The following is a 27065-nucleotide window of genomic DNA, read 5'->3' as shown; positions in this document are numbered from 1 at the left end:
CTGGCTGTTACTGCCACGGCCCGGGGGTCATTTGCTGGCAATTTCCTCTTGCGCTCAAACATCTCCGACACAGACAACTGAACCGTAGCGCTGCACACGGAAGGGCTGTTGGTTGTTGTGTTTGATGAACACTGGGAGACCTCAAGAGCACTACTCCGGAAAGTGACAGTGTCAGCGTCGTCTGATGTTTGTGAATGTTGTGAACCACGCAATGGCTGGGCTACTGCTGCTGCTGAGGCGGGTCTGGTGAACCCAAGGGAGGCAGTGTTGTTTCTGGTACCCTGTCCTGACGCGTTTGCCCAAAGAGTGGGATGTTTGGATAGCATGTGACGGCTCATGCTGGTGGTGGAGAGGTTGTTAATATTTTTCCCCCTGCTCAGGCGGGTCTTGCACACCTTGCAAATCGCCATGGTAACATCCTCAGTGCAGTCTTCAAAGAAAGCCCAGACTTTGGAGCACCTGCCTCCTTGCTGGCGATTTCTGTTTGCTCCTCTTTTGCCTCTCACTTGAACTTCCACGCTTGTGGTGCCTGAAATTGCGCGCCGCCTACCTTGTGGCACAAGGCGAACTCGTGCAGCAGTGTGTTCTTCAACAGACTCATCTGTGCTGCTGCTACGACGGCGATGTTCTCGTTCACAAACAAAATCTGGGTCTCTGTCCACATTGTCCATACCCTCCTCTTCCATCTCCTCAAACTCGTCATATGTCATTGTGGGCCACCGCCGTGGAGTAGAGCTCCCCACAACAACCTCTGCGCAGCACACTCCAACGTCGTCTTCCAGATCTTGTCGGCCGACCTCCTGCAATTGCAACCCCTCCTGCCCAAATTGCTCTGGGATTTGGGTTTCCGAGTCCTCTTCGGACTCGCCTCGTATTTCAGTGCGCGGTACATTTCCCACAGTTAACGGTTGTGAATCCAGGCACAACATTTCTGGCTGTTCCTCCATTGACCTTTGAAAGGTGGAAGTTTGTTGGGCTGGGAATAGCTCCTGCGAATACCCCATTGTGTCCTGAGGTAATTCATCGGACTGGTTATCTGGCAGTTGTGTGCGTGGTGTCGCTGCCGGTTGTGTCAGCTTTGTGCCCACTGGCTCCTTGTAACTGGCTGAGGACTCGGACCTCGTGCGTGATGTGCTGGTGCTGCTTAACCCACTGCTGGACGCTTGAGAGGTCATCCAAGTAATTATCTGGTCCTGTTCTTTTGGATTTGTGAGGGTTGTTGTCCTGGACAACATGGGTGGTATTGAGTGGGTTTTCTTGGGTGCTCCCCTGTGGCCTGTACGTGAACCGTCAGGGGAAACACCTCTTCCCTTGCCCCTCCCTCTTTCACCGGATTTCTTCCTCATTTCACTTATCCTTACAGTACACGCTGACTGGCAGCAGTACAGTGGCAGTACAGAAATGCTATACAGTACCACTATTCCCAGCAGCGACACAGAGCACAATGCTATACAGTGACGGGTGAGCGGTGTACCACTATTCCCAGCAGACACAGAACAGTGAACAGAATGCTATATAGTGTGGCTGAGCGAGCGGTGTACCACTATTCCCAGCAGACACAGAACAGTGAACAGAATGCTATATAGTGTGGCTGAACGAGCGGTGTACTACTGTTCCCAGCAGACACAGAACAGTACACAGAATGCTATATAGTGTGGCTGAACGAGCGGTGTACTACTGTTCCCAGCAGACACAGAACAGTACACAGAATGCTATATAGTGTGGCTGAACGAGCGGTGTACTACTGTTCCCAGCAGACACAGAACAGTGAACAGAATGCTATATAGTGTGGCTGAGCGAGCGGTGTACCACTATTCCCAGCAGACACAGAACAGTGAACAGAATGCTATATAGTGTGGCTGAGCGAGCGGTGTACCACTATTCCCAGCAGACACAGAACAGTAAACAGAATGCTATATAGTGTGGCTGAGCGAGCGGTGTACCACTATTCCCAGCAGACACAGAACAGTGAACAGAATGCTATATAGTGTGGCTGAGCGAGCGGTGTACCACTATTCCCAGCAGACACAGAACAGTGAACAGAATGCTATATAGTGTGGCTGAGCGAGCGGTGTACCACTATTCCCAGCAGACACAGAACAGTGAACAGAATGCTATATAGTGTGGCTGAGCGAGCGGTGTACCACTATTCCCAGCAGACACAGAACAGTGAACAGAATGCTATATAGTGTGGCTGAGCGAGCGGTGTACTACTGTTCCCAGCAGACACAGAACAGTACACAGAATGCTATATAGTGTGGCTGAACGAGCGGTGTACTACTGTTCCCAGCAGACACAGAACAGTACACAGAATGCTATATAGTGTGGCTGAACGAGCGGTGTACCACTATTCCAAGCAGACACAGAACAGTGAACAGAATGCTATATAGTGTGGCTGAGCGAGCGGTGTACCACTATTCCCAGCAGACACAGAGTGGCAGTAAACAGAATGCTATATAGTGTGGCTGAGCGAGGTACACAGAGTGGCAGTAAACAGAATGCTATATAGTGTGGCTGTGCAAGCGGTGTACTACTATTCCCAGCAGACACAGAGTGGCAGTAAACAGAATGCTATATAGTGTGGCTGAGCGAGGTACACAGAGTGGCAGTAAACAGAATGCTGAGCGAGCGGTGTACTACTATTCCCAGCAGCGACACACAATGACTGGGGGGGACCCTGGCTAGCGTGGCTGGAGCGCGAACTACCCTGCCTGCCTACCCAAAGCTAAACCCACAGACAAATGGCGGAGATATGACGTGGTTCGGGTATTTATTTACCCGAACCACGTGACAGTTCGGCCAATCAGAGCGCGTTCGGGTCCGAACCACGTGACCCGTTCGGCCAATCACAGCGCTAGCCGAACGTTCGGGGAACGTTCGGCCATGCGCTCTTAGTTCGGCCATATGGCCGAACGGTTTGGCCGAGCACCGTCAGGTGTTCGGCCGAACTCGAACATCACCCGAACAGGGTGATGTTCTGCAGAACCCGAACAGTGGCGAACACTGTTCGCCCAACACTAATCAGGAAAAACTGTCCGTTTTTACACTCAGTGTGCTGTAAACTGTCAGTTTTCTATTTGTTACTATGTAGCTGCAAAACCTTCCGTGTCTGTTCCACTGAGCAAAACGGTCCGGAAAATTGGGTCCTGCAGCATTTTTTCGTCCGCTCGGCGGAACGGACCACGGAACCGTACAGCCGGTTCCGTTGGCAAACGCTAATGTGAACCGGCCCATACTGAGTTCTCTAATTCATTCCAAGGTACACCGCCAATCTAGAATTACTGTTATAGAGGGTTCAGACCCCGCTATGCCGGATTTATATTGTAGCAATGCTTTAAAGGCTGATCCTTTACTGAGTTAGCAATCATGAAAAAGGCAAGAACCGCTCAGGTTTTTGACAATATACAGCAATATAAAGTTACAAGAAGTGTTTCAGATGCCGACCAGATAAAATAATATTAAATTGGTTTCCTGAATCATTTTGGGGTGAGATAATCAGCTAAGGTTAAGTCAAGACATTTTTTGCAGCAAAATGTAGGCGTTCACCATATCTATTACATACCTATAATAGCAAGCATATACAATATATCTTTAATTGTTTCATTGAATTTTTACTAAGAATGGTGTTGAATGATCTTATGAGTGTTTCAAAAATCCATATCAGAAAGGAACACTTATGTAGGGGCAGTGACTAATCCAGGCAATGAGTATTATATATTTACCATACACCTCTGTACACCTCTAAAAAGGGTTCTGCCTTCCATTTCATTCATTGAGTGGCCCCTTTGATTTTGGTTTGGGATAGTCATAGAAACTGCTCCAACCTTTTTCCAAGCATACACATTATATATATATATATATATATATATATATATATATATATATATATATATATATATATATATATATATTTATATATATATATATGTATATTGTGCACACTTTCACTAACGCTGAGCACCTCCAAAGATGACCAGTAAGACTTTATTTTGCTTTGGATAGATGGAGGGAAAAGCATCTTTCCGTTTTTTCCCCGTTAAGATATATACGGACCCGGACAAAAACGTTCCTGAATGCGTTAAGCATAACAAAAGTAACCAGACAGAAAGTAGTTTAAAAAATGTAAAACAAGCAACAGGAAAACAATACAAATTGTGCTGGCCTGGCATTTAAATTTAAATCAATGAACAATTAAATAATCCTTTACCTAGAAGTGAGTGTAATGCAATAAAAAAATGTTAGACTATGATAATGATAAACTTTCACAGTACATTGCGGAGGCATGACTACAAATTATGGGCTGGATCAGGTCATTTGGGCACTGGGACCAACAGGTGCCTAATAAACGCCTGTGTTACTTATCAGTAATCAGGTGCCCAGGCAGTGAGTTTGGGGCCTGATACAGTTAGTAGTTAATACAACTTGGGGTTGTTTGGGCACTGGGGATAGTGTTAGGTATTAGGTGTGTGTGTGTGTGTGTGGGGGGGGGGGAGTTTTGGGCACTAAGAGGGGATGGTTCAACTGCGAATGGGTGGTGGGTAAGTGCATAGTAAAATATCAATATGCAAATTACTGGTATATTTAGTAATGGCATTACACGGTGCCCGACTCATGGGGTGGTGTTGCAAAACATACCCCATATAAACATGCGTGCATGCAGTAGTTTGCATAAAATCAGTATTGGACAGATGTCTCCCAAATGTACTGTTCCGAATTCCAATATGTCATTTACAAGGATGTGTGATCAGTTATGGCACCTTCTGCATGGAAGGAACCCCGTGTCACATATCTCTCATCCTGGATTGGCACAAAACTATGCCACACTAAGTATGGTAACTGGTGCTTGGTATTCATAGGATAAAGAAACACAGAGGAAGGAAAATCTCAACTGTACAATGTAAATAGCTAATGACCAGTAAATAGCATACCACTTCACAAGTGCTGAGGTCCAACTTCTGGCAGACTTTTTCTATTTTGGTCAGGATTGGAACTCCATTCTCCTCATTACATTCATAGTACACACAGCTGTTTTTTGGTAGATGGAAAATGCTTCCAATCTGTGTAGTGAATACAGAATCAACAATATTGGTATTTTCTCTTTGAATAAGTCTGTATGATTATTTATCTTATTCCTATTTGAGTTCCCAAACTGAATGATTATCCTCCATGATATTTTCTGTACCTGCTTCACTAGAACCAAGCCTGGATTTACACTTTTAGTGGCCCAGGCTAAGTTTCTTGCTGGTTCCTTTCCATCTGCAGGTGGACCCTCATGGCATAAGCAACCTCCCAATTCCATGTGTAGTAACCATGTACAATAGCACCTGTCTTTCATGCACAGCTCTCTTGGGCAGCAGTACCACTCTTCCATGTGTTGTTCCCCATTAATAGCCTCCTTTTTCAATGTCTAGCCTTCTCTTCCCTGTCCATCCATCCCTCTTTGATTTCCAGCCACTCTCATGGGCTGCAGGTGTCCAAGGCCCAGGCCTCTGTGGCCTTTCCAAAAATCCGACCCTGACTAGAACACTGCAAAGGATTTAGGACACTTCCAAGAAAAAACTTACTGGGAATTAACTGCAGATATGAAACTCCAAAGTGTAGGGGACTTCTGAGAAGGTTCACCTGACTGGTATAACCATTGTAGAACTTATTATTTCCAGTATACATTACACAAATATTTACATAGTGCATTTGACATTACTCACTGTCCCTCAAATCAACGTATAATTTAATGTCACCACCACAATCTAAAGCTGCCTACACATGTTCACGATCTGGCACCCAAAACAATCTTCAGATCATTTCAGGTGGCAGTTTCGGAATTATCGCTATAGAGACATACTGTTCACAGCTGAGAAATGTGTACTTTTAGTTGGAAAGGAAAGTGGAGAGGTACAAGCGGCTTCATAATGTAGAAACTTCCTTTGAAGTTCCCACAGGGTGTGGTAGGCATTGGACCTTGCAGTTCTATCCAGTGGGATCACTACTAGGGAGGAAAGTGATGTCGTGGGACAACTGTACACACTTTCATGTATGATTGTTTCACGTATGTAATATCTGCAGTGTGTACACTGGTTAAGACATAGTTACTTGATAACTGGGATGTTGCATTGAACATCCTGGAAAAACAGGATTGCAACGCAACAGAAGGGAAAAGCCACATAAGATGCAACACGTACAGTGAAGCATACAGTAAGTATGTTTCACTGCAACTATAAACAGGCACGTCGTCCAGAAACGCATAGCATGCATTGCATTCCTCTGATGGATTGCACCGTTTAAGTGTCCATGTGAAGATACAATTACAGTATAATTGCATGGCGGTTGCAATGTAACACCCTAGCCCGCAAAGAGCCTAATACCTAAGAAGAAGCCAGGTACACTGTCACTTTATTGGGAGGTAGAACATACTTGTAAAAATATCTGTAGCTATTATTTAGGTTAATCTAAATGCATATGAAAACAAATAGTTTGGCATGTGATAACACAGTTTCTTAATTGGTGGGTAACATATGTGGTGGATAATACCTTACACATGTGCATAGAGTTTATATCTTCTCCTTATGTTTGTGTGAGTTTCCTCCATGTGCTCCCCCTTCCTCCCACAACAACCTAAACCAACTGGTTGGTAAAAATGGCTCCCCAAAAATCAATTGACACTGTTAGGTACCTTTTTATCCCCACTAAGGCACAGTTAGTGACTTGTTTGATTTTCTTTGCTAATCAGAAGATTTATCAGCAATATATACATTTAAAAAAAAAAATACATACTGGAATGGTGACTGTAGTTATGTCTGGGTTGCTTGGTGAGATAGTTAGTGTTACACCAGTGGTTGATCCACTTGTTGAGCCGCTAGATGTTCCAGAGCCACTAGATGTTCCACTTGAAGTGCCACTGGTAGATCCACTAGATGTGCCACTGGTTGATCCACTAGACGTGCCACTGGATGAGCCACTAGATGTTCCACTGGTTGAGCCACTAGATGTGCCACTGGAGGAGCCATTAGACCCACCAGAGGAGCCACTAGATGTGCCACTGGTTGATCCACTAGATGTGCCACTTATAGAGCCACTAGATGAACCACTTGTTGAGTTACCAGTTGAACCACTTGGTGAGCCACCCGTTGATCCACTAGTTGAGCCACCAGTTGATCCACTTGTTGAGCCACCAGTTGATCCACTTGGTAAGCTACTTGTGCTATTGTCTGTTGTACTTGTTGAGCCACTGGTTGAGCCAGTTGATGAACCACTTATTGAGGTGTTTGTTGAACCACTTATTGATCCGCTATTTGAACCACTTGTTGAGCCAGTTGCTGAACTGTTTGTTGTTGAGCCACTAGAAGTGCCACTGGTTGAACCACTAGATGTGCCACTGGTTGATCCGCTAGATGTGCCATTGGTTGATCCACTAGATGTGCCACTAGATGAACTACCAGATGTGCCACTGGAGGAACCACTAGATGTGCCACTAGTTGATCCACTTGATGTGCCACTGCTTGATCCACTAGATGTGCCACTGCTTGATCCACTAGATGTGCCACTGGTTGATCCACTAGATGTGCCACTGCTTGATCCACTAGATGTGCCACTGCTTGATCCACTAGAGGTGCCACTGGTTGATCCACTAGAGGTGCCACTGGTTGAACCAGTAGATGTTGTTTTTGTGCTTATAGTCATAGTACACTGTAAAGGAACACATTCTCCACAGCACTGTCTAGCTTTTTGCTTATAAGTATATCCCTATAAAGTAAACATAAAAAATAAGAAGTAGGAATTCATTTAGTAAACTTTTATATAAATCAATATCCAGATAATGTTTCTTTCCTTTTCACAAATGTCTACTTTTTCTTGGTCTTGAAATTTTGCACATATAAATTAAAGAAGCATGCAATTCCAATGTTTAAATGTGATAAGAAATGAGAGAATTTTCTGCATCAGACATAGGCAACAATACATGCTAACACTTGACTTTTCTCCACCTTGTGGAGAGGTTTCGCTAATTGCTTTTCACAAAAGAATCTGCTCTAGCTGATGGCAGAATTTGTACTACAAGACATTCTCTGTGTTTTTTCATCTGATCTCACATCAGCTTGTGCCTCAGCTCTAAAGCTCATTTTGGCTGTAGGAGGGAGGTAGCCTGCATGGTGGGTGGGCAAAATATACGTCGGTAGGTGGAGCTACCTGCCAGACATTGGGTGCCCCACAGGCTAATCCAGCCACGTGACATCTTATGCTGAGTGCATTACTGTGCGTTAGTATGCTGCTAACGCCTCGGCAAAGGGTAACTAGAACCTGGCAAACTGTAAAAGTGCTTCTTCTTATTGTGGATCAGTGGTGAACCCAAATGGTTACAGATGTGCAGAATATCCAGTCTCTGTAGAGTATGTGAGTAAGCTCACATTAACATTGCTGCTCTTGGAACTGTGCTCCATCTTTATACCAGGAAAACAGCTAGTGTGGTCTATGGACACTTGTCAAACCTCTACAGTATTCAGTGACCAGGGTCTGCACTTCCATAAGGGCAACCTGGGCGATTGCCCTAGTGCCCCGCGCTGCCTGCCATCCCCCCCCATGTCTCCTCCACAACTTAATTGTGGTGCCCTGCACAGTTTTCAGCAGCATAGTGACTTACCTGTTCCGGCTGGCGCATCTAGTGGCTCCTCTGAGAAGAGGCGCCCCTGTGAGGATAAAGATGTGAACGCATGTGAAGTAGTGGAGGCGTGTGCCAGCCAGTGCAGGCGAGTCACTTTGCTGCCAAAAACTCTGCAGGGGCCCAGGGACCACAATCACTTTGGTGGAAGCCCGGTTTCTGGCTTGGGGGCATAGGGGAGGAAAATTTGCAAGAATAAAAGGGAACCCTATTGAGGATATCTGGGGAGGGAGTGGTGTCAGAGAGGCACCAGGTTATTTTTGCCCCAGGGCCCTATAGTAGATAGACCTGCCCTGTCTGTGGCCCTGGAACTGGTTGCCTAATTGCCTAAAAGCTTTCACAGAAAAGGGTCCCATAAAATACAAAAAACACTGTCCTTGGGGTGTATCCTACCTACAATGAAAAATTCTAGTGTCACTACAAACTAATGGCTAAACATGATTTTAAAACATAACTTACAGCTTGGCAAGTCGTCTGGCACTTAATGGGTTGGCATTCAATTGCATAAATTCTGAGTTCCTGTCCATGCTGTAAGAACACTTGCAGGTTTGGCAGGATTCCTGAGGTTGAGGAATATCTGAACCACGCTACAAAGAGAAACAGGTATTGATACTGAGCAAGTCAGTAACATGACTTCATTTATCTTTTGCAGCTCTCTGCTCGTACATTGCATAGTTAGAGGCGAAATCCACAGTACATTCAATTTGAACTGAGTTTCACTATAAGCAGCGAAAAAACAAAAACAAAAAAAACTAGTGATATACATACAGCATATGTTAACTAGGTATTTTACCTTTTAATGGATTTTTACTTCTGCTTAGCCAGTATTGTTGTATTCACTCTACATAGCCATGCAGGTGGTACTCTTATTTCCTGTTCCATTAAAGCAGCTTCCTGTCCACCTGCCTAAAAGTTACATAGTGCAACAGCAGTGTGATAATACAGGTTCACTATCCAATGAATGGGAAAGAGAGACAGGAAGCTGCAAAGCTGAAACGGGAAAAGGTGACGCCACCTGCCTTACAGTGAAGGATGTCAAAAATAAATGGTTTTATAGGGCCTATTTAGTACAGGGCGAGCAGGCTGTTTGCGGGAAAAATGCAGTTATATTTTTCTGAAGACTTCTCTGAGGACCCTAGCTTGGTAAATACCATTGATGAGCTAGGCTTCATATATTGGGGTTAAACCATGAAAAGACGATAGAGCGAGTGCACACCGATGCCTTAAACCTTTCCAAAGTGTATCAACACAGTGGTGCAACATCCGGATAGAAATAAGTTTATGTCATAATTTGCAACAGAGGAAAAGATAATCCGGGAGCAGCTTCACCTTTCAAGTATAAAACTTCCAAATACTTTAATGTAAATCTTCCAATAAAAATTGACAACAGATAAAGGACATCAACAGCAATACTTATCGACAGGAGGTAGTGTAGGTGGTGTGGAGGCTGGTCGACGATCGTTTCGCCCCTCAATGAGGGCTTTCTCGAGACCGTATGATTATATTAGGCGTTAACTGGATTTAGTGTAAGTGCTTGACCTTCAGAGGCAGACAGGGGTCACATACTTTACTAAAATGTTGCAATTATTATAGTTACTAATCAAAATAGATCCATTGTCTTTTAGAGACACACAATGAAGTACCGTTTAAACTGCAGTAATGAGATACAATGAGGTTGATTCACATAACTTAATTGCAAAAATTATTATTGCATAAATTATTGCTCCATCCTTATTGCTCACCTTGGCTATAAAACAATTTTTCACCACTTTCCAGGCACAAAAAATCCCCTACAAATAAGTTGCACTTTTGTTTGCTTCTGGGGACTTAAAGGTTTTGTACAGATAAGGTGAAAATAATAAGGCGAGATTATTCATACATTTGTGACTCAACCCCAGTAGGATAGGAAGTTCATGAATATTATATATTGGCTTATATGTTCGATTAAAGGTGAAGTGAACTTAAGCCCGATCTACACGATACAATTCTTTGTACGATTTCGATTACGATTCTATTTACGATTCAATTAAATCCAACATGTCCAATCAGGATTCGATTACATTCAATTAGATTTTCCATTGCAAAACAATAGCAAATCAAATTGAATCGAATCCTGATCGGACATGTCGGATTTAATTGAATCGTAAATAGAATCGTAATCGAATCGTATAAAGAATCGTATCGTGTAGATGGGGCTTGACATTGGTGCTCCAGAATCAGAAGTAAAGGCAACGTTGCATGGCTCAGTCAGAGTAGATTTGCCACAGCCCTGCCAGATTTCTTTTGCTACCTATTTTTCATTTTTAAAATAGTAATCACATGATCTACAGTATTTTCTCTCTTTGCTTAATGGCAAAATATTGGACTAATTTTTCCAAATGCTTTTTTATTGTACAGTGTTATGGATGGTCAATGACATGCAAATAATTTGGAGTTGTTGCATAAATATGTAAATTCTGTATTCAAATTTGTGAAGCTTGAAAATGGACAAATCACATTCCAACAAGTTGGAATCTGATTGGTCTATTATCAAGCTGCACAAATATGCATACCACATTTGCATATTCCTGCATAAACATGGAACTAATTGCATCTCATTAGCCCTCCCTATTTAGTTTAGGGACTTGTATGAAAAGTCAGATCATGTTTTGAAGGTCACTTTTCTGCACAAATATTAAAATTTCTAAAGTCTTCACAAACCTCCAAGCACTTCTGTATAGCTACATTAGAACTTATTGTGTGACTCATTTTTGTCTTATAATGCTTATATATAAGGACAAATATAGTCTGGATATCTTACCTGGTAGGCTACATTCCCCACCACGCACACAGTTTCTGGAACTGTTGTAAGACAAAGAAAAAAATTATACTTGTTAAAATGATACTTATAAAAGTGCTTTTGTGATTGTATTTGTGTGGTTAGACACTCTTGAAATCAACCACCCCATTCTTACATTCCACTTATTAGTTGTAAGCCACTGAAGCTAACCATGTCCAGTCAATTATCTTCCTAGAACACAAACATGGCACCTTAGGCAGGGAACAGCTGCCTCCTTCACATCAACGTAACCAAAAATAGTTATTTTGGCCAGCAAGTTCCAATTAGAGACTATGAAAATCCAATCAGTGGAGGTTCTTTCGTTCTTTTATAGCGAGAGAAAAAGACGGTTTCCTAGTCAAATGGCAAAATCTATATCAGCTTAAAATGTGTGTAGCACGGAGGTGCCAACTTCAACACCAGCGTGAAGATAAACAATAGAAGAGTTCACTTCACCAAAAGGAGGGAGGACTGAGGAACAAACACCATTCACTGAAGGAGCAGAAAGCGCATCTTAGTTCCTATGGTAACTATCATAGGATGTGCCCCGGAGAAGTGACGTCATGTCCGCCCTACGAACCAGGAGAGCTCAGTTCCCGGCTCGGCATAGAGGGACACAGGCTGATCGCGGCAAAGCACGCTGTGCTAAGCCAATCTTGCACGAGGTGAGACCTGTCCTGGGACATTACCCTCCTGTTTTATATACACCGCTCAGTGCGCCCCTTCTTTTCTTTTGTATTTCTAGTGGCTTTTTGGGGAGCAGCCGAGCATTACAGTTGGTGGCCTGATCACACCTGGGGCTGATCCACTACCTCACTCTGTATCTAGAACACAAACATGGCACCTTAGGCAGGGAACAGCTGCCTCCTTCACATCAAAGTAACCAAAAATAGTTATTTTGGCCAGCAAGTTCCAATTAGATTCTAATGATTTTCCCTGGAGGAAAATGAGTTACCAATAACAGTAGTCAGCAGCACCTTGGGCCCCCAGTATTATTCCCTTTTGTTTACTGTCGAGCTATCTTATACATACTTATTACACTTTATCCATTCTATACTTATAGTATACTTATTTATACTGTTGTACTAGGCAACAGTAAAAATCCTTTTTGAACTTACATAGTTGGGAAGGACCTGTATTTTAAAATGGGGATACAGTTATTGAAGCAAGTTTGTTACATTATTGATCAGACCCCATTTTAAGACATTTTTACCCTAAACCACTTGCCGACCGCACACTCATACCGTGCGGCTGCAAAGTGGTAGCTGGAGGACCAGCGACGCACATCTGCGTCGCCAAGTGCCTTCCTAATTAATCAGGAAAGCGGCCGTTTCCTGTCAGATCACGGAGCGGGTATCCGTGAATAGCCTGTGAGCCGCTGATTGCGGCTCGCAGACTAAATGTAAACGTAGGAGACATATGTCTCCTTTGTTCACATTGTACGGCGCTGCTGCGCAGCAGCGCCGTAAGGCAGATCAGCGATCCCCGGCCAATCAGCGGCCGGGGATCGCCGCCATGTGACAGGGGACGTCCTGTGCAGCCCACCGGGGGGGGGGGGGGACAGGTTGGAGAGGGAGGGGGGGGAATTTCGCTGCGGAGGGGGCTTTGAGGTGCCCCCCCCCGCAAACCTCAGGCAGGCAGGAGCGATCAGACCCCCCCTGCACATCATCCCCATAGGGGGGGGGGGAAAGGGGGGCGATCTGGTCGCTCTACCTGCACCCTGATCTGTGCTGGGGGCTGCAGAGCCCACCCAGCACAGATCACTAAAAACAGCGCTGGTCCTTAAGGGGGGGGGGGGGTAAAGGGTGGGTCATCAAGTGGTTAAAGGTCAACTGAAGGGAGAAGAATATGGCGGCTGCCATGTATATTTCTTTTTAAACAATACCAGGTGCCTATCATCCTGCTGATCTATTTGGCTGCAGCAGTGTCTGAATAACGCCAGAAACAAGGATGGAGCTAATTTAGTCATATCTGACAATACTGTCAGAAACACCTAATCTGCTGCAAGCTTGGTCAGGGTCTATGGCTAAAGGTATCAGAGGCAGAGGATCAGCAGGACTACCAGGCAACTGGTATTGCTTAAAAGGATATGGCAGCCTCCATATTTCTCTTGCTTCAATTGTCCTTTAAATATAACTACAGTGAAATTTACACTTTTCAAATAAGTAAACAGAAATAAGTATATTTTAAAATGTGGCTAAAGTCAATTAAGCAAGTTTGTTAAATTATTGATCATACCCCATTTTAAGATAGTGTAACCCTACAGTAACACTTACACTTGTGCTTTTTTACTTAAAGTGGACATAAACTCTGCACGTGTGCGCCCCCCCCCCCCCCCCCCCCCCGCTGTTAACCGTCGAGACACCGCGATCAGAGATTGGGGAAGAGGACTGAGCAGTCCTCTTCCCAATCACAATGCCTGGAATGAATGGAGATGACTGTGATCAGTCCATTCATAAAACAGGAAAGAGTCGCAGTTTAGTTAAATGTAAAAAATAAAAAAGTGAACCTTTCCTATAAAACAGGAGAGTGTTCACTAGCACCATCTAGTGGCCAAAAAGTAAAATACACATGCAGGCACATACACATACACTTATACACAATATTAATAAAATTGATAACTTACACTTCCAAAGCCCCTCCCCCCCCAAAAAAAAAAACACTTGTCAAAAAAAAAACAGTTAAAAAAAATTACATAACTAATTGCCTTAGGGACTTTTACTATAACTTTACTACATAGGGGCTTGTAATTATGGACCGGAAAAAAACAAGACAGAAAAAAAAACACCTATATTTCCAAATAATATATTGTCACCATACATTATGATAGGGACATAATTTAACCACCCTGGCGTTCTGATTAAATCGCCAGGGTGGCTGCGGGAGGGTTTTTTTTAAATAAAAAAAAAACTATTTCATGCAGCCAACTGAAAGTTGGCTGCATGAAAGCCCACTAGAGGGCGCTCCGGAGGCGATCTTCCGATCGCCTCCGGCGCCCAGAATAAACAAGGAAGGCCGCAATGAGCGGCCTTCCTTGTTTTGCTTATATCGTCGCCATAGCGACGAGCGGAGTGACGTCATCGACGTCAGCCGACGTCCTGACGTCAGCCGCCTCCGATCCAGCCCTTAGCGCTGGCCGGAACTTTTTGTTCCGGCTACGCTGGGCTCAGGCGGCTGGGGGGACCCTCTTTCGCCGCTGCTCGCGGCGGATCGCCGCAGAGCGGCGGCGATCAGGCAGCACACGCGGCTGGCAAAGTGCCGGCTGCGTGTGCTGCTTTTTATTTGATGAAAATCGGCCCAGCAGGGCCTGAGCGGCGACCTCCGGCGGTGTTGGACGAGCTGAGCTCGTCCAGACCGCTCAGGTGGTTAAACGGTTTAATTATCGGGACAATTGGGCAAATAAAATGTGTGGATTTTATCCATAGGAGAACATTTTTTTTTCCAAAACTGTAATGGCCGAAAACTGAGAATTTTTTTTTCCATTTTTTTCTTATTTTTCCTGCTAAAATGCATTTAGGAAGAAAAATTCGGAGCAAAATGTACTACCCACAGAAAGCCTAAGTGGTGGTGGAAAAAAACAAGGTATGGATCATTTTGTTGTGATAAGTAGTAATAATGTTATTAGCGAATAAAAGGGAGGAGCACTGACAGGTGAAAATTGTTCTAGTCCGGGTAAAAATCCCTATAGGGTGAAGTGGTTAAAGGTTATTATGCTGTTGCTTATCTTTTAGTGCAGAGAGGAAGTTCTGAGTTTAGGTTCACTTTAACAAATAAATTACAATATCAAAGAGTGCTATGCAGCAGCCTTTGATTTTTTTTTACTTCACTCTCTCCTTAACGACACATTTTTCAATTTGAGCGAAATTATAAACTGTTTCATAGGCATATTAGTGAGGTCACATATATGTATAATCTGTTAACTTACCGCAAGTGATGTTTGGACAACAGGCCCCAGGTGGAATGAAAGTTGCTACTTTGTAGCCTACATCACATTTTGGCATCTGACACTCACAGGGTCCACATGCTGTAAAGAGGAAGGACAAACATGGTTACAGCTCAAAATGTATAATTAAGTACAAGGGTTTTTTGTGCGTACTCTCTAGCAAATCAGGCAGCTTCACTACAGGAGATTGAAAGGGGCCAGTTAATTAAAGAGAATCTCAACTCTAAAATTCTTACAATAAAAAAACATACCATTCTATTCAATGTGTTCTCCTGGGCCCCTCTGTGCTGTTTCTGCCACTCCCTGCTGCAATCCTGGCTTGTAATTGCCAGTTTTGGGCAGTGTTTACAAACAAAAGACATGGCTGCTAACCAGAGTGTGATAGGCTGAGAGGAGAGCTTAGAGAGGGTGTGTAAAGCTTCTGCCTATCACAAGCAGTGCTGCACATTCCACACATGCCATCCTGAGCCCGACAGAGCCGACAGAGGAAAGAAGATAAGATTTATTACAGAGACAGTGCAACTAGAAAAGGCTGCAGTATGCCAGAGCACATTAGCACATGTATAGCAACTTATAGGATAGAAGAAATAAGGCTCAAAATTTTGTCACAGAGTCTCTTTAAAGACATAAGAAGAGTTCTTGATGGTGTCCCTCATTTTCTGCTTTAGCCATTTACAGCACAATCTTCAGTCCAGTCCTCAAGGGATGAAGAATGCTGTGGGTAATGATATAGGTATCAAGGGATCCAACCTCATTATGCCTCCATATCAGAGACCCCTGCATCACATGGTACAGAGTAACTGATGATGTAAGAAGGAAACCCCAGGAAATTCCCACCCATAGCAGTGTAGGAACCAGATGTTGGAGAGTCTGTGATCAGCCACTGAATACAGCTCTTATCTGCTGTGGGGCTGTGAAGTCTGCTGCAGGGTCTTGGGGAAATTGGTAGTAAACCAAAATGATAAAAAATAGATACAGTGATATTGTTTTAATGAAAAATATCAGTTGTTCCTGATGTTGCTCAATGGAACCTCATAGTCAGAGGTACCACTACACTACAAAACATGGGGTGACATAGCAAAAATTTGATTGGGCCCTTTTCCTAGGAAAAGTAGCACTCTCCCAAAGACCACAAGTGGATGCAGTAACACACAGAAAATAAAGTCTATGGAGGCAGAGGTTGTAACTGCTCCCTAATATGTTCTGTCTGCAAATGTCAAATAAGGAGTTCTTTGAGTGAGACTCCCTAACACTGCTACTGCCTACTGAGTGCGCTCTAGTGGCTGCCTCACAAGTGCCTTGAGCCCGACAGGATAAAAGCGCTATACAAAAAAAGGAATTATCATTATTACATACAAGCATTTACAAGACTTAACTAAAACTGAAACTGAAGCATGAGACTGGAAAGACAATATATATTTAAAAATGTCAGGCCACATATTGGCCTGATTCCCAGAGTGGTGGTAAAATTGCCATGCACAAGCATCGCACATCAATTTTAGGTAGTAGTAGTGGGGCACGATATTAGCACAATGTGTGTACCGCATGTTACCATAGAAATTCTCACATTTCATCAGTAACGAGCGTTGCACTAATATAATAATAATAATAATTCCTTTTTTTGTATAGCGCTTTTCTCTTGTCAGACTCAAACCGCTTATGAGGCAGCCACTAGAGCTCACTCAGTAGGCAGTAGCAGTGTTAGGGCGTCTCGCCCAAAGAACTCCTTACTGAATAGGTGCTGGCCCACTGAACAGGCAGAGCCAAGATTCAAACCCAGGTCTCCTGTCTCAGAGGCAGAGCCCTTAACCATTACACCTTCCAGCCACTGCTGGATGGTGTGCTGACCCCCATTGTTAATACCAGTAAAATTGCTGAACACTACTTGCGCACACCAAATTTACCACTGCTTTGTGCATCAGGCACTGTGTCTGAGGAATCGGATCTCCTTAACACTTATTCCATGTTTGATGAAACTTGTGAGGAAAATTACAATTCAAATACACCAGATCTTTAAGAGGAAGTTGTGAATCAATGGACTTGATCCACATTCCCAGACTTGGAGGGCTGGAGCTAAACCATGCAGATGTGATAGCGTTACTAGCTAGAAATAAGGTGCCTGATTTGGTAAAATTGCAGTGCGCAGGCAATCTTACTGTGGCTTTCATTTCATATAACAATGCTTTGAAAGATTGTACAAAATGAAGGTCAGGATCTGTAAACAAAATACCTAGTCATCTTGGTCCATGGATACATTAGACCACTTATTTGAAGAGTAGTGATAACTTCTTTGAAAATTAATGATTTCGATGTTTGAAGTAAGTTTGAGTCAATAACCATACTTAAAGATTGGATTTGAAACTAGTTCCACCTGCATGGCTTTGAACTGACCTTTCTAATTGACTGCCAAAACCATTTGGCAAGCTTAGCACGTGACATGGCTATTTGATAAAGCCCTTTAATACTACATCTATCCATATCTGCTTGCTTTGTAAGCAGAAAAGGATAGTATTCAAGTAAAAACAAGTGCCAAAAACATTCTACATAATAAAAATAAATACATAAATAAAAGTAAACATGGTTTGTTTCTAAATAATAATAATTGAAAAAAACAGCGGGTTTCGGCACAACTGTAATCGCTACTTGACTTAAGTTTTATTAAACCTGCCTTATTCTGATATGACCAAGAAATCTTGGCTACCTATAAGCAGACACTTAAAAAAATAAATTCAACCTATGTTTCTTGTATGAATTGAATACTTAAAATTCTGTTTTACAGTGTTCTCCACCCATTCCCCAATGAACCTCACTGGCATTTGGCAGTAACAGCTGACAAATTAATTACAATATACATTGTGTAGTCTTACGTGTTGTACTGGAAACAGTTGGAGTTGTTGATGGCGTGGGCCCAGTTGTTGATGGCGGGGTTGTAGATCCAGTTGTTAAGGATGTAGTTGTAGATGGAGGAGTTGGGGTTGTTATATTTAGTGGGGTAGTTGGCGAAATGGTAGGTGTTGTTGCACCGGTTGTAGTAGTTGTGCAAGGTCCTGTTCTTCTGTCTGTGACACACTCATTACTGCAAATGGCATAGTATTCACAGCCATCGGCATCCTTTGTTCTGTAGATTATTTCACCTGAAATAAAGAGAAGAGAAAGAATACCACTGAACTACGTAATACTAATATAGAACATCCTAATACTATCATGAATGCAGAAGTGTCTGAAAACTGGAAAGGCAATATGCTGAAAAAAATATGTGTATGTTTCTTCTAGTAGTGTATTATTGCCTGCTCAAAGTTAAAAAAACAATAAGTTCATGTGATAGTTTTAATTGGCAGTAATTCTTAAATAGTTATAAAAATGTTGATCTTTTTATTTTTTTATGAACTAAAAAGAGCATTATTAAAAGCATATATGATGTCAAGGTTGCATGGACCATGTCAAAGAGAAAGACTACTGTTAGTAAACAAGGGGCTGCTGCATGATAGCGGTGGTGCGGGGGAGGGAGACTTATTAGAGAGGTTGGTGAAAATAAGGTGCTGTATTTGGGAGAGGAAGTACTACTGCACATTGAAGATACAGTTGCCACACGTGAAGGGGTTTGTACATTGAAGATACAGTTGCCACACGTGAAGGGGTTTGTACATTGAAGATACAGTTGCCACATGTGGGGGGGTTTGTAAAGTGAAGGGCTGATGACAATGGTATGCTTTAAATGGAAGAGACTGGTGACTGCATATGGAAGATAGAGGCTGTTCATACAAGAGGGAAGTTACTGAATATGGAAGAAGAGGACTGTTAACCATGAAAGAGGGAGTCTCCACTTGGGAAAAAAAATTACTGTATGTGGAAGAGGGGACCAGCTATTTGCGAAAGAGAAAAACTTTTGTTCATAAGAGGGAGATGTGCTGCACATGGAGAATGGGCATAAAAAATAGGTGGCATATGCCAAAGTAGATCATTTAGGCATGCACTATTTGTTTTAGGTTGTTTTAGGCATGCACTATTTGTTTTAGGTTGTTTTAGGCATGCACTATTTGTTTTAGATTGTTTTAGGCATGCACTATTTGTTTTAGGTCGGGCACCACCATAGAGCCCAATGAAAAACTGTGTAAGCCATTGGCTTTGTTTACAGCACCCGGCCTGTATTTGGTTATTCTCTACAAATACACATACTCAGCTATGCAATAACCGAGTTCCAGTACACAAACCAAGCACCAGAGAACAAAATGACAGAAAGTGAATATCAACTACAGTAAGTGGGTAGGGTTAGGCATTATTTTAGAAAGTGTTCAAGAATAGGATGGGGGAGGGTAGATTTAACACATAGGACTAGGAAGTTAGGGCCTGTTTCCACTACACATGGATTCTGGATGCAGAAAACTGACTCCAATGAAAGCATATGGGCCTGTTTCCACTAAACGCGATTTTTCTGATGCAGATTTTCCCACAGGAATTCAATGGAGTCAGTTTTTCTGCATCCAATCTGTGTGTAGTGGAAACAGGCCCTAAGGGTTCGGCATTTAGGAGACACTTTGAATGAAGGGGGAGGTTATGCAGCATGAGGAAGGTATTTAGGCTGGTGGGGGATTATAGTCAGCCAGTAGGAAACTGTTTTAACATAAGTGAGAGGTAGGTTAGGCTCGGGCATCAGATAACAATGTGGCATATTTTAGGGATAGGCATTTGCCAAGCAACATCATTGAAATCTCTGATGAAAGTACTGTTGCAAAGCCAGTATTAAAATACCTAAATTGACTAGCACATGGTGAGGACAAAGTATAAATCCACCTTTGTTTAAAAGACACTTGAAGTGAGAGAAATATGGAGGCTGACATATTTATTTCCTTTTAAACCATGCAAATTGTCTGGCTGTCCTGCTGATACTTTTTTTCTAATACTTCAAGCCACAGACCATGAAGATCAGTTGTTTTGACCCAGGTCTGACCAGATTAGCCACATGCTTGTTTCAGGTGTATTATTCAAACACTACTGCACAGATCAACAGCCAGCCAGACAGCTAGTATTGTTTAAAAGGAAATAAATATGGCAGCCAACATACACTTCTCACTTCAGGTTCCCTGCAAGGGATCAATACAAGCATACGTATTAATATGCCGCTGGGGAGCTCAGTTTTTATACGGACCGGTTTTCCATCCATGTCAGAGTGAACCAGGCCTAAAAGTAGGGGTCATTCACAAAACATTTCTCACTTTTACAAGATGCATTAAAGAGAAACAGAAGTGAGAGGGATATGAAGGCTGGTGCTCTTATTTCCATTTAACTACTAGCTGTCCGCTCCACGCCAATTGGCGTGAACGCGGCGGCAGCCCCAGGACCGCTCCACGCCGATCGGCATGAACGGCTTTCAATAAGGCTAGCGCACATCTCCGATTGGAAGCCTTCGCCGCTCAGAGACTTTTAGACGTCATCTATAAACAGCATCGCTGAACTGGGGACATCCGTGTGACACGGCTGTCCTCTGGGACAAGGGAGAGCGATTGGCTCTCATAGGCTGAAGCCTATGACAGCCGATCACCGCTATTGTCAGTGATTTTATTAAAGTTATGCAGATTTAAAAATTACCTGGCATGGCAAGCTTAAAAACAGAATAAATTGTTCTTGATTTATTAAAGCCGTGTATTACTTTTCTTACCTTATTTTTACTGGATACTTTGGGGATAATTATCAAAACGCGTATGTTTTACTCTGGAGTGTAAACAACTAGCCTCCAGGCCCCAAAGCTAAATTATCATGGGCCCCCCTATTTCTTCCAATCCCTCCCCGCTGCCCCACATGTGGCCAATCACACACACAGCTCCCCCCATATATAATAAGTTCTATAAGTTTTATACGTTCTTATTGTATCTTATGCCAGAGGGTAATTCCTATTTAACATTATGAATCAACTCCTATGTTACATTAATAATGTGAAAAAAGTCAGGGATGGGCTGCCTCATGGGCAATTGCCTAGGGCCCCAAAGCCTATGAGGGGCCCACAAGTCTTCCCACTTACAGTCACTATGCGTGTGTATTGCACAACTAGAGGCTGCAGAGTGCACAGTAAAGCCTAAAGTAGTAGCGGTCTCTGCCCTCTTAAGGACCAGAAACAAATAAAAGAAAGAGCAAAGCAACCTCCCCTTACTTTGTGATCAAAAGATAAAATTTATGACGCTGAATAAATTTGTAACAAAATCTTTATTGACCGGCAACCACTAGTTAAAAACAATTAAAACAACAATGAGGCATGGCCTCCCAGGCTCCAATTACCCCAAATACAAGGGTATTAATAATAAGCAATATAGGTATAGAATATGTCTCCTATTGGACCAACCAAATGTGGTGTCACTCCATAGATTTTGCAGGCATGCAGACCAATATGCACGAGTGCAAGCTTATAAGCAATTGGTGTGACACTGGTCCAACAGTGACAAAAAAATAATTAGATCAATTAATCAAATCAACCTGATCCCAAGCTACTAATGGTTCACATTGACTCAGATCAGTCTGGTATTGCACCCCAAGTATTGCAGACACACATATCTATATGCATGCACGCTACATAAAGAAAAGGTGTAATACTGAGTCAATGAAACCAAAATCACACTTTTGAATCACTTCTCATTGATTCAATTAATGTCTAGTGCTACACCCAGATCCAGCAAACATAAATAAACATATGCATGTATGCATATTATAATAGTCGGTGTAGCACTGAATCAATCTAAGCATAAACATCCAGATATATAAATACTTTATAAAAGATATAGATGCATATAGTTCACATCATATAGCCAGGGATTCAGCGTGGAGATCAGCGGGACAGATGAAAACGGCGGATGTGCGCTGCGCAGTGATTGAAATCTACACCCTGCCAGCCAGGTAACCACCAAAACAGGGTGTAGATTTCAATCACCTTGGTCCTAAAGTAGTTAAAGGAATACTGTAGGGGGTCGGGGGAAAATGAGTTGAACTTACCCAGGGCTTCTAATGGTTCCCCGCAGACATCCTGTGCCTGCGCAGCCACTCACCGATGCTCCGGCCCCGCCTCCTGTTCACTTCTGGAATTTCAGACTTTAAAGTCTGAAAACCACTGCGCCTGCGTTGCTCTGTCCTCGCTCCCGCTGATGTCACCAGGAGCGTACTGGCAGTCCCAGTATGGTCTGTGTCTGCGCAGTACGCTCCTGGTGACATCATCGGGAGCGAGGACAGAGCAACGCAGGCGCAGTGCTTTTCAGACTTTAAAGTCTGAAATTCCAGAAGTGAACCAGAGGCTGGGCCGGAGCATTGGTGAGTGGCTGCGCGGGCACAGGATGTCTGCGGGGAACCATTAGAAGCCCCGGGTAAGTTCAACTCATTTTCCCCCAATCCCCCTACAGTATCCCTTTAACTGTCTGGCTGGCACATTCCTCCTTATTGCTTTTTCAGCATGCCCTTCAATGTTTATGGCTCTCCACAATGGTTTCTCTATACTCATGACCTGTAGGCACGTTAGGTCAGTATGTACATATCTATGGGGAATGCAGAAGAGGCACCGGTGGAGAGATGAATGTGGCTGGAGCACCTTGAGCAAAAAAAAATGGGAGTGTATGTCATCTTTTGGCAAGATTATGCTTCATTGTGCACTTTGCATTCCTCTGGATGGGGGTGGCACAGGGTACTCTAACACCACTATCTGGGAAGGTAGGGGTTCAAAGACCACCCTAATACTGCTATCAAGGGAAGATTGGTCAGGGGACAATTGTCACCAAATTCTAGGGGTGCTTCTAGCCTTTTGTCACTCCATGCAAGAAGTCCTGTGTCACCCCCCCCCCCCCGCCCCCCGGAAAAAAAAAAGAAAAAACACACACACACACACACACACACACACACACACACACACACACACACACACGTGGATATAAACCATATGCCGTATAGGGTGAATGCATAATACCATGGACCACTGTCCTGTCACAGCAGCTAAGCGGGTCTGTCTGATCTGAGGTCTGTATGGTCAGTGTGCAGCGGCTTGCAATCGGGATGGGGACTGTAGAGGAAGCGGTGGCCGAGAAGGTAATACGATTGGTAGCCACAGGGAGCGTGGGAAGGAGGCGGGTGAGATGACACTCCTGCGCCCATGCCGCCTGACGCAAATGTGTCACTTGGTGTCCTGGGTGGGACAACGCTGTATATGACCCCTTAGCAGGAGACACCTTGTGCATTGGCTAATAGTAAGCTCTGTTTCAGGGGGTATCAGATGGATGGAGTCTTATAACATATCTGGTAGGGCTGCCCACAGGTCATTTTTTTTTTTAAATAAAGTGAGCAACCTCATTTCCAGTGTGTTGTAGCAACCATTAAAAAAAACCTGCATTTTTTTCCTCTTGGGACATAAGAATACAGGCATGAATTTCCTTGTCCATTGTCCTGATCCTGTTTATTGTCATGGCCATTAAATCATATTTGGCAACAACCCCTGCCTGTCTTGGAGCCTGTAATCCAACAGACTCATAGGCTAATGATTCATGAACAGATGCTAGCAATTACTTAGGCTTGTTAGATCATTTCCAAAAGACATGATCCCCCTCCTATGCTGATGTCCAGGGTCTGACTCACATGACATATTTTACTTAGGACACATGTTTAAGCCTTAATGCAAATTACTTTTGCGTATAGATATCCCTAAAGCAGGGTCGGACTGGGCCACAGTAGTACAGTTTTTTCTCTCGGTGGGCCCCACCTCCAGGTCTCTGGTGGGCACCCCCCCCCCCCTCCTTGTCTGACAGAGCTCCAATTGCTGCCTTCTCTTCTCAGTGCTGTAATCACTAGTGCTGAGAGCAGTGGTGTAGCTAAGGAGCTGTAGGCCTCGATGCAAATTTTACAATGGGGCCCCCCAAGCACTCTATACATAACAATTGATACGACGCACCAAAACCTGCCAATGGCAACTACAGTGTCAGAGGTGCTGGGAAGGGGATGGGAAATAGCTTGTTAATGATTACCACTATTCAAAGTATCTATAAAAGTGATTATTATGAGCACAGGACCAATAGAGAGCTAATACTGTAGTTGAGGGAGGGCCCTTCGGGGCCCCTTTGGCCCAAGGGCCCCTATGCGGTCGCAACCTCTGTAACCTCTGCAGTCACAACCTCTGCAAAGTAGGACATTACTTTATATTGAAGGAGGGGACTCTATGCAAAGTTTTGCTGGGCAGCAGTGTCTCTGAATTACAATGCTGCTAAGATCATGTACGTATGGCCCTGTCCATAATACATCATGACCACACCCACCTTCCGGTGCATGGTCACGCCCTTTTTTCACCGCAATCATGGGATGTGTGGGCCCCAGGTTGAAATTTCTTTGGTGGGACCCCAGTGTCCCAGTCCGACCCTGCCCTAAAGTATGCTGAATTCTCTCCCCTATGAGTAGTCCCCAGATGCCGAAGGGAGACTAAGGCCTCGATTCATCAAGACTTATCGAATTGGTTAACAACAGTTTGGTAAAATACCGAATTCGTTAAGTTGATTTCAGGATTCATCAAATTTATCTACAGCTGTTAGCGAGCATTCGGTAATAATTCTGTAATCATTCGTTAGTGATGCGTTAAAACAGAAGAAAGTGCAATTCATGAAAATGAAAGTGGGCGTGGTTTAGCGTTACATTTAGGATTAGCTATCTCCTTCACTGCTCTGTCATTATTCCGGTCAGATCATTGCTGACAGAAAAGATGGAGCCATTTAAAGTGGTTAGGTATCAGCTGAGAGTGATTCAAAGGCGCAGAAGGGCAAGAATAAGGTCTAGAACCATATCAATTTGCAAGAGAATAGATTTATTTGCTATAACAGGACATCTGCATTTCTCTTGAATCATCTTGTAAGAGAACACAGGCAGTGCCAGGGTTAACTAAATTGCTAGCTGTACTACATTTTTTTTAGAAAAGGCTCCTATCAAATTGTGGGATTGTCCCAAGCCACTTCCAGAATCCTGGTCCAGGTGTTAAGCCCTATTCAGAATGTTGCTACGTAGTGTTCAAAGGACTGCCTTTTACCAACAATTCCATGGGAATCTTATGGCCTTGTGTTAAATTACCGATGTAAAATGGAAATATCGACACGTTACCGAATGGTTACCGAATTGTTATCGAATTCACACCGAATGCGTAAAAACCTCGATGAATACAACAAGAAATCGATGAACTTTGAATTCGGTAATTTAACAAACTGGAAAAAGTTATCTCAAAGACAATGATGAATCGAGGTCCAAGTTCTTCCACCCTCTTTACTCTGTACTTTAATTGTAATCCTCCTTTTAGGAATTTATGTTTGCATGTTATACAACTGAAAAACTTGCTTGTGTGCACCTTTTAAAGCACGTCTAAAGTTCTATTGGAGAAAAGAAACAGATACTTGCCTAAGGAGAGGGAAGGCTCTGGGATCTATTAAGCCTTCCTGTTCCTCTCACAGACCCCACATTCCAGCGCTGGTTCCCTGGTTCAAATCTCCTGCTGCTGCAGGCTTCGGAAATCTTCAAGAGCACTCGGGCTCCAGAAGCCTTCTGTAGAAGCAGAGAGCAGTCTTCGACCTGCTAACAAGGGTGACAGTGCTGGAACGAGGGGACTAGGAGAGGAACAGGAAGGCTCTATAGGACCCAGATCCTTCCCTCTCCTTAGGTAAGTAACTGTTTTTTTAAGGTTCCCCTAAGACACACTTTAAAGAGAGTCTGAAGCGAGAATAGATCTCGCTTCAGACCTCATAGCTAGCAGGGGCATGCGTGCCCCTGCTAAAACGCCGCTATAGCGCGGCTTAACGGGGGTCCCTGTCCCCCCAAACCCCCTCCGAGCAGCGGGGGAGCGCTTCCTGGTTGGGGCAGGGCTAACCGCCGCAGCCCTGCCCCATGCGCGTCTGTCAGACGCGTACCTCCGCCTCTCCCCCGCCCCTCTCAGTCTTCCTTCACTGAGAGGGGCGGGGGAGAGGCGGCGATGCGCGTCTGATAGACGCGACTGGAGGCAGGGCTGCAGCCGTTAGCCCTGCCTCCAGGAAGATCAGCTCCAGCGACCTTTTTCCGACCCAGGTTTGCGGGGGGTGGGTTGGGGGTGAAGGGACCCCCGTTAAGCCGCGGGATAGCGGCGTTTTAGCAGGGGCACACATGCCCCTGCTATATATAAGACCTGAAGCGAGATTTAGTCTCGCTTCAGTGTCTCTTTAAGTACTGTACTATTTTCTGCAATTTCTGTATAATGTGTAATGTGTATTTCCCCTGTGGGGAATGTACTCTTCTGTACCTGTGGTATCCCCTTTCAATAAAAATTTTCAAAAACTGAAATAACTTTTTAACACTCTGCAATTGAAAAAATGCCAAAAAATAAGCGAAAAAGAACTCTCAAAATAAAAAAATCTAAATACCGCCGCCCTACGCCTTTTAGTTTTCACTATTTTCGCAATCAAAATCGCGGCAGCCGCGATTCCGGTCTCGAAAATAGCGAAAACTAAAAGGCGTAGGGCGGCTATTTATACAGTGGCTTGCAAAAGTATTCGGCCCCCTTGAAGTTTTCCACATTTTGTCACATTACTGCCACAAACATGAATCAATTTCATTGGAATTCCACGTGAAAGACCAATACAAAGTGGTGTACATGTGAGAAGTGGAATGAAAATCATACATGATTCCAAACA

The 27065-nt window shown here is 43.7% G+C and overlaps 1 protein-coding gene across 1 annotated transcript in view; it reads right to left on the bottom strand.

The window, feature by feature from the left end:
- Positions 1–27065, bottom strand: part of LOC137537851 (mucin-5B-like) — a 128277-nt gene that overhangs the window by 20374 nt on the left and 80838 nt on the right. Inside the window, exons 31-35 of the mRNA XM_068259802.1 lie at positions 18279–18545; positions 15394–15492; positions 9110–9237; positions 6772–7740; positions 4929–5057 (exon numbers count right to left, since the gene is read on the bottom strand). Of these exons, the coding sequence (XP_068115903.1) occupies positions 4929–5057; positions 6772–7740; positions 9110–9237; positions 15394–15492; positions 18279–18545 (1592 nt within the window). The remainder of the gene's footprint in view (positions 1–4928; positions 5058–6771; positions 7741–9109; positions 9238–15393; positions 15493–18278; positions 18546–27065) is intronic.

Source organism: Hyperolius riggenbachi, chromosome 11 (assembly GCF_040937935.1).
Source record: "Hyperolius riggenbachi isolate aHypRig1 chromosome 11, aHypRig1.pri, whole genome shotgun sequence".
Taxonomy (NCBI): Eukaryota; Metazoa; Chordata; class Amphibia; order Anura; family Hyperoliidae; genus Hyperolius; species Hyperolius riggenbachi.
The sequence above is the reverse complement of the archived record's forward strand: the minus strand, read 5'-3'. Positions and strand labels throughout refer to the sequence as shown.